This window comes from Nematolebias whitei, chromosome 4 (assembly GCF_014905685.2).
Source record: "Nematolebias whitei isolate Nwh7 chromosome 4, NemWhi1, whole genome shotgun sequence".
NCBI lineage: Eukaryota > Metazoa > Chordata > Actinopteri > Cyprinodontiformes > Rivulidae > Nematolebias > Nematolebias whitei.
Window position 1 is genome coordinate 17,208,442 of NC_056501.1, and position 8,538 is coordinate 17,216,979.

The 8,538-nt window shown below is 42.0% G+C and overlaps 1 protein-coding gene across 1 annotated transcript; it reads left to right on the forward strand.

Annotated features, from left to right (window-relative positions):
• The first annotated feature begins 2,180 nt into the window (after positions 1–2,180).
• Positions 2,181–7,961, forward strand: ints5 (integrator complex subunit 5). The gene is made up of 4 exons (XM_037675249.1): positions 2,181–2,313; positions 4,651–4,903; positions 4,990–6,957; positions 7,068–7,961. The coding sequence occupies exons 1-4, from the start codon at positions 2,231–2,233 to the stop codon at positions 7,773–7,775; spliced, it is 3,012 nt and encodes a 1,003-aa protein (XP_037531177.1). The 5' UTR covers positions 2,181–2,230; the 3' UTR covers positions 7,776–7,961.
• The last annotated feature ends 577 nt before the right edge of the window (positions 7,962–8,538 follow it).

The window sequence follows — 8,538 nt, forward strand, 5'->3', positions numbered from 1 at the left end:
AATTTCAGTTCAGTCCCCTTAATGAAAATACATTTTAGAGTGTAATTTTTTTTTTTACTTAACAAGAAGAGACTCAGCAAGCCAAACCATCAGTCAGCAGGAATTCCTTTTGTGTTGTTGCTGTGTTAGAACAGGTTGGACCAACATTTACTCATACATGCAAAGTGGAACTTGGAACAATGTAATTGTAACATAGACAAGAATAAAAAGGATCGATTCACTTCAACTTCTATTACAAAGTTCAGATAATGTCTCAAAGCACGAGTGATTTATATCTAGATGATTAGCTTATTTTTCATGAAGTTCATGTTCCAACATTAACAGTGGACTGTAATCTTTGACCCATACATGCATTCACTTGTATGATTAAGCAGATAATTCAGTGATAAACCATTGCTGATAATAAAAAATGAAGTGATTCAGCTCCTGGCGGTAATTAGATGTGTCTTCTTATGCTTTTTTAATTTTAAGATGTTCTTTAGTGTATTGGGGAGACCTGAAATATAGGCAGTTTGCTAATAGTGAAAAAACAAACTTGGTTAAATATTGCTAAATTTCTAAGAAGCAGATTTTCTCATAATATTTGCTTGGTTTCTTACATCCTATTATCAAATCTACTAAACGAAGAAGCATTTTGTTATTTTGTTTGCAAATCAACTAGATTTAAGTTGTTATTTTCTTGATTATTTTCTTCTTGCTCGGTTTATGAGTGATTTAAAGAACGCCCAAGAGTGTAAATATGTCCCACATTGTGTTCTATCCAAAGCTAGCAACAATTAATTACTATTACTAAAAACAGGAAAAACTACAAAGTATTCATATAACCTATTAGGCTGTCTTTTTCAATTACTCTTATAATATATTATTACACTATAGTTACACTATACTACTAGTTATACTACATTACTATGGTTATACTAGTTATACTAGCTGCAAGGCTTTTAACAGGAACTAATAGAAGTTCTCACATTACGCCAGTTTTATCTTTTCTTCACTGGTTGCCTGTTGAATTTAGAATTAATCTTAAAATTTTGGTCTTAACTTTTAGAGCTTTAAATGGACAGGCCCTCAGTACATCACTGAGATGTTGATCCCTTATTCTCCAGCTGGCACCCTTCGGTCTTCAGCGCTGACCCTTCTAAAGGTTCCTAAGACCCAGTTTAAAACTCGGGGCGACCTATCATTTCAGGCCGTAGCCCCTAGACTGTGGAATGCCCTGCCCCTGTCTCTTCGTGTGGCCGTCTCTGTTGATTCCTTTAAAAAGCAGCTTAAGACACTTTTATTCAGACAAGCTTTCAGTTAAATGTTTTATTTACTGTTTTTGTCAGCTGTTCTTACTGTCTTTATGAATCAGCTGTTATTGTTTCTGTTTTATTTTAAGCCTGTATTTTGTATTTTTGTAAAGCACTTTGTGACTGTATCTATGAAAAGTGCTATATAAATAAATCCAAAAAAGTTCAATCTGGTCCTCTGGACATTCAAAAAAACAAAAGCAAAACAAAGCAAAAAAAATCTAGAAACGTTTCGTCTCTCATCCAAGAGACTTCCTCAGTCTGAGGTGCTGTTTTCAGCTCAGTCTCTTAAATAGCACCTTCTTAGATGCCTTACACCTTCTAGATGTATGTTTAAGAGACTGAGCTGAAAACAGCACCTCAGACTGAGGAAGTCTCTTGGATGAGAGACGAAACGTTTCGAGATTTTTTTGCTTTGTTTTGCTTTTGTTTTTTTGAATGTCCAGAGGACCAGATTGAACTTTTTTGGATTTTTCTACCTGGATTATTGAGCATGCATCAGGGTATATAAATAAAGTTTACTTACTTGCTTATATATATTCAACCCCCCGTTTCTACATAGTGCATGTATAGTAAGCTTATAAAGAGGATACATAAATGGCACATTTTAAAATCCTTATAAAATATTTCATGATATTTTACTGGTAAAGCAGACTAATCGGTAAAGTAGTTTTAAAAAGCCTTCTCTAGGCAGAAAATGTCAATACCCACTCCGACCGGTAGGTGTCGATAGCGACATCGCACAATGGATGTCGAGTTTCCTTTTTGTAACGGCGAAAAGGTTCCGACTTCCGGGAATGGAGTTCTCCGTTCGTTGAAGTGTTCCCCCGAGCTTTTTCTGGAAAAAAACAACAAATAGCTGTTCCAATCCCACACTTTGAAGCTCCAGAACCGAGAGGCGGATTTAATGTGAGGCTAAAGCGGGAAAGGAGCGAACAATGTCGGTGGTTTTTGACGGGAGTCCGCTGAAAGCGATGCAGAGCTCTCAGAGTCACACCGCGCAGACTCAGACTGCACTCAGGTAAGAAAAACTCACCCAGTTCAGGTTTTCTGTCATATTTCTATGTTAGCTGTTTATATAGAAGCAGGTAAAACTTTATGTGTTGCTTCAATGTCCCGCCATTACAGTACGTTTAACAATTAGTGCTTATTAAAGCAGGAAACTCTTAGTTGAATTTATGAACAAATATTTATTCTGAACAAAGGTGAATCTTTTCTTTTTTTACAAGGAGAATTAGATATACTGTATACTTTTATCTATCCCAGAGAGGGAAATTCAAAAGCCCAGAAGCATCATGACAATAATAAAAAAAAAAGAATAATAATTTAATTTAAAATTAAAGCCACATTTTATTTTAGCTCGTGAGCAAAAATATTAGTGAGGCAGACATTCTTTTCCTGAATCACTAGCCATACAAGATTTACAAATTGCGTTACATTTTCTGTGACAAAATAAGATGTATGTTCTGATGCATGCTCATACTTCTGATTTCTAAACCAATGATGTAACCATTAACCTGTCAGAGTCATACTTGCTTCCACAGATAGTGAACGTCCCTTTTTTGTTGTTCCTTCTTCATCCTCAGTATTCTGTATGCATCCTGTCTGTCTGCTCTAAATAGATTCATACAGAATATCTCCACTGTTGGACTCAACAGGTTTCACTGCAGCTCTGAGCACTGTAAGGTCTAGGGTTCGTAGTGGTCATACTAATGCACTAAAACTAGCCGAATGTGTCCAACTGTGATGCCAAAATGAAATTCTTTTGGAGCTGGCTGTTCGGCACACAGGACATGTTCCCATCTGCTTGACAATCGTGGTTCGGTGAACGGTACTGCCCCATAACAATAAATAAATAAACAACTGAGAATAAATCCCTGAAAACCATTTGAAATTCCATTTAAAATTGTCAAAATAGTTTAAAAATACACAGAACAAACAACACAAAGCAAGCTCAGTAAATAAGTCATTTATATTGTTTATTAGGAGGAACTACTTTGTGGGGCGAATTAATTTTTCAGGTTTTATTGACATAAAATGTAGAGCTTCTCGGGTTTTATTATTGAATCTACTTCTGCTTTTATATTAATGGAGCACTAAGTGAATTTCCATCCATCCATTATGTTTAACCCACTTCTTCCTTTTTGGGTCACGGTGGTCACTGGTGTCCATGTCCAGCTATCACTGTGCGAGAGGTGGGGTACACCCAGGATGGGTTGGAAGTCCATCACAGAGTCATATAGAGACAAATGAGACAATCATTCACTAGTTCACAATAATAAAAAAGTTAAATAGCTCAACTTGTGTTCTTTATTAAATGATACAAATCAGTGGTTGATGTCAACACACAGTTTTGGATTTGTGATTTAAATAATTAGTTCAACTTTCTTCATTTAATCAAACATACATTTCCTTTGTAAAATAGAAATTCAGAAAATATTATGAATATTAAATATATTTATGTTTCAGTTGCAACATAAACATAACAATAAGCATATTGATCACTTAAATGCTCATAAATTTTACTTTGTAATTTAAAGCAAAAAATAATAATTATAAGAGTAATTAAAAAAGACAGCCTAATAGATTATGAAAATAATTTGTAGTTTTTCCTGTTTTTAGTTTTAGTAAGTAATTGTTGTACTAGTGTTGTAAAAAAAAAATTAAAAATTAAAGCGTTCAGGATAACGTCCTTCAGCTGGCTGCTTTGCCTGGCTTTAAAAAAATCAATTTATTTAGAAATAAAAGCAAAAAGTGCAGCAACGTCTGATTTTTGCTGGACTTTCATAATCAGTTATGTATCAAAATTTCTAAATGTTCTTTAATACAATAATGCTTTGTTTTTGTATATAGCTATATTTTATGCCTGCTGACTTCTTTTTCAAATATATTAGAAGAGAAACAACTATCTGTGTTAAAAACTCATTTAACAATATAAACTTAATGTCATTGTGTTGATTGTTTTGTAACAATTGCTGGTTCTTAATTGTCATTAACTGTTCTGTTTTATTTTTGACCTGTTATATTCATTTTATGCCATAGCTAGAATGACTTTCTGTAGCTCCAAACACCAGGCAGTTAAGGATTTAACGTTTGTCTTTTTGAAGTAAAATGGGCTTCATTCATACTTCGATCTTACATATCTGGGACTGAATGATTGTTAAAGAAATAAAACTGCCAAAGAAGTTATAAAAATAAATAGAACTCTGAAACTCAATATTTTTGTTTACTTTTATGACTATGTGTGTCCTGACCTTACTTTTTCTTTTGCATCAGCTTTATTCATCGTGTTTTAGCTTGTAGAAGACAGTTTTTTTTTTTTTTTTTTTTTGCTCTTATCACTTCTGTTTTCCTGTAGTGCCCAGGAACTTTCCCAGGAGATCAAGTCCTTCATCAGCGGCGTTGACCCTGTTCAGGGCCGGAAGCTCAGCATCAGGGAACACGCCCGCTGTGCCGTGCGGCTGCTGCGCTCGGTCCCGGCCTGTCGGGGAGCAGTGCTGGAGCATCTGAGGGGCGTGTACAATGAGCATGTGTCCACGTTTCTCCACAATCTGGAGACGGAGGGGAACGCCAGCTCTGGAGCGACCTCTAACTTGGAGGACATCATACAGGTGAAAACGAACTGGAAAATTATTGGTTTTGAAATACCAGCGGTTCTATTTGATTAGAAGATGATCAATTATTTTCTTGTATGTAGGAGGTTCATGGCGTGCTGTCAGAGTTCATTCGACTCAACCCTCGAGCCTGGGCCCCCCTGGTGTCCACCTGGGCTGTAGATCTCCTGGGACAGCTGAGCAGCAAGCATGCCGGGCGCCGGGTGGCCCCCCACTCCTCCAGCCTCAACGAGCTGCTGCAGCTCTGGATGTCCTGCGCTGCCACTCGGTCCCTCATGGAGGCCTACTCTCTGTGTCTGGCTGCCATGCTGGCTTGGTGCCCCGACGCCTGCGTGGACGCGCTGCTGGACACCTCAGTTAAACACTCGCCACATTTTGACTGGGTGGTAGCTCACATTGGCTCTGCCTTTCCAGGAACCATCATCAGCAGAGTGTTGGCATGTGGGCTGAAGGACTTCTGCTCTCATGGTGCTAAGGACCAGGGACTGCTGGTGGATAAAGGCAGCAGGGTGCCAAAGATCGGCTCCGTGGTGGGAATCCTTGGACATCTTGCAGCACACCACTCTGAAAGCATCAGGAAGGAGCTGCTAAGAATGTTTCAGGAAAGCTTGACTCCATCAACGCCTCTTTCACCCACTTCGTCCTCAACATCCTGGGAAAGTTCCCCACAGCTGCGACGTGCTGCAGTTCCATTTCTGCTCCAATTAGCTGCAATGTCCCCAAACCTCTTTGGTGCTGTGTCTGCAGAGCTAGTGGAGCTGCTACGTCCTCCTGTTCTGCTCCAGCTGCAGGCTCTGCTGCAGGGCCTCCCCAGAGAGGAACTGGATAACATGCTGGGGCTGGCCGTCCACCTCATCAGCCAGAGTCCATCAGGGGGGGCACAGGTCCTCAGATTTCTGGCAGACACAGCAACTCCTGCTTCAGTCATCATCTCTGGCCCAACACCTTCACCTCATGAAGGAGTTCGAGAAGGCTGCGACCGCCTCCTCCAGATGCTGCTCCTTCATCTCCACAAATTAGTCTTCAACCGCTCTGATGGAGCTGAGGCCAGCCTTCTCAATTCATCCTCCTCTCAGCCTCAGAGGGTCATCCCCTTCCTGGAGGAGCTGCGCTCTCATGTCGGTCAGCTGTGTGCCGAGACACTGCGACTGGAGAGGAAGCGTCACCTCTGGCTGCACCAACTGCTGTGCCTGCTCTCAGTGTACGGGGGTCCCAGCATAGCTACAGAGACCCTCTGCCAGCTTTTAACCCAGGCCTGTAACCCAGAGGAGTTGGCTCTGGCATGGCAGCTCCACACCACCCTCTCCTCCTGCATGGTGGGCCTCGTTCCAGCTGCTGTGGCCCACTGTGTGGCTCAGATTCACACACACACCCTGGGGCCCCGGCAGCTAAAGCAATTGCTGCTGAACATGTCTGCAGCCATCCAGAGCCAAGATGAGGAGAAAAGAGGAGCAGCAGGAGCTCAGTCGTCCATGGCTGTACAGGTGGGCTCAGCAGTTTCAGGACACCTTCATGATTTTTGCCCGCTTCTTCTCCATGGTGATTCAGCTGTGTCTCACGCTGCAGTGCGCCTCTTGTCCTGTAGCCCACTCCCTCGAACATCATCCCCAGCTCACCTCCTCCTGCTCTCCAGAGCTGCAGTCACTCATTTCTTTATGGTCCTGCGGAGGAGAGGGCAAGCGGGGAAGGTGGGTAGAGATGGGAGTCAGGCAGCCGAGTCCGTGAACTGTTCAGTTCTGCTTCTGTCTCGGTTTGCAGCCTACTCCCCTCTCACCCTGAAGGCGATAATTCAGCAGCTGGTGGAGGGAGCTCTGCACAGAGGGAACGCCGACCTGTTTGGGGGACAGATTGCAGACATGTCTGGGGCACCTATTTCTTCTCCGTCTGTCTCCCCTGACCTGGGAGCCTCTTTGCTGGACATTAATTGTCGGTTTGGTACCACCGTGAATTTTTCTGGCAGCATTTGGTCTGTGTTTCATGGAGGTGTGATTGGAAAGGGCCTGAAGGTTCGCACTGACCTACAGCTGCTAGACCCATCAGATGTCACCCAGGTGAGTTAAACGTTTTGTTGCTCATGTACAAATCAGTGAAGTGAATTTGTGTTTTGTGTTCATGCACGTTACAGCAGAAAGCACTGACGGTGTCATCTTTTTGTTTGCAGAACATCCAGACTCTGATGGCTGTCATAGTCCAGTGTTGCAGCTCGTCGGGTCTCAACGCCTCACGAACACCGTCTGACCCCGATGATCCGCTGCCCATCAACGCAGAGGCAGCCAAAGTCATTGCAGTCACTCTGGTGGAAAATGTCTGTCCGGATGTGGCCAATGGGGAGTTGTCCTGGCCCCCTGAGGAGCACGCCCGCACCACAGTGGAGCGGGACATCCACATTAGACGGTGCTTTGAAGCCCACCCGGTGCTCTTCTCTCTGCTGCAGATCGTGGCAGCTGGACGTCCAGCTCTCTGCTACTGCTCAGCTGTGCTCAGAGGTCTCCTAGCCACTCTGCTGGCCCACTGGGAGGCATCTCGTGAGGCGGCGTCCACAGACTCCCCATGGCACCTGCAGGCCTCCTGCCTTCTGGTGTACTGTATGGGGGAAGGCCAACTTCTGCCTCCTGTGCTGGCCAACGTGCACGAAGCTTTCCCTCTTCTGACTCCCTTTGAGGTGAGGCTGCTGCTCCTGGCTGTGTGGGAGTATGTTAGGGGTAATGGGCCACTTCCCCAGAAGTTTGTTTTCAGCCCAGAGAAGGGACTGTTCTACAGAGATTTTTCACGCGATGGTGATGTGGCAAGATACGTGGCACCGATTCACAGCGTCCTTCATAAAAACATTGACAGACTGGGACACCTGTGCTGGAGATTTCAGCTCTAAGAATCAAACGGCGAGGAAACAGCAGAGCCTCTAAAATGTCATGTTACTTTAAAAAAGATTACTGCAAAGTCTTGTATGGTTTTATAGAAGTCGAGGTAAGTTCATAGGTGTATGTTTAGCTTTTGTATTGTATTTTTAGACTTGATACAGACATGTCCACCTGATGCATCAAGGCTTAAGAAATTGCACGTGTTTATTGTTTGTAAATACAGACGATAAGCACCAGACAGAAGCCCTAATGTCTCATTTTGGTTTTAAACCACAACTTAATTCTGATAAATTGTAGATTTTGTTTCTAATTTTCAGATTAATTGTGGTTTGCAATTGTGTGGAAATATGCTTTGCATTTCTTGTTCTATACACACACCTGTTTGAACCACTTCACTAAATAAATCTTCATTTTTGTCTCAAAGAGCCGCTTGACTTGTAAATCTTGGTTGGTCATTACAAGCTGCTGGAAAGGTGTTTTCCACCTGTTATGTCATGCAAAACACAAAAACATTTGTTTTGTTACTTTAACTTTTATTTAGGTAAGCCCCACTTCTTTTTGCACCCCATTTTTTAAAGGTGATCTGGCCAAGCAGCTTTGTATGTTCAGTGTAGTGTCCAGATTAAACAGCTGTAACCAGAAAATGTAGGAAAAAGAAAATATCCAATAACTCACCTAAAAATGAACACATTTTAATGGGCAACAAAATATTAACACAGCAGGAGCTGATGAGAAATTAAAACAGTTTTAAATCGACGCAGGTTTTAAAAAAAG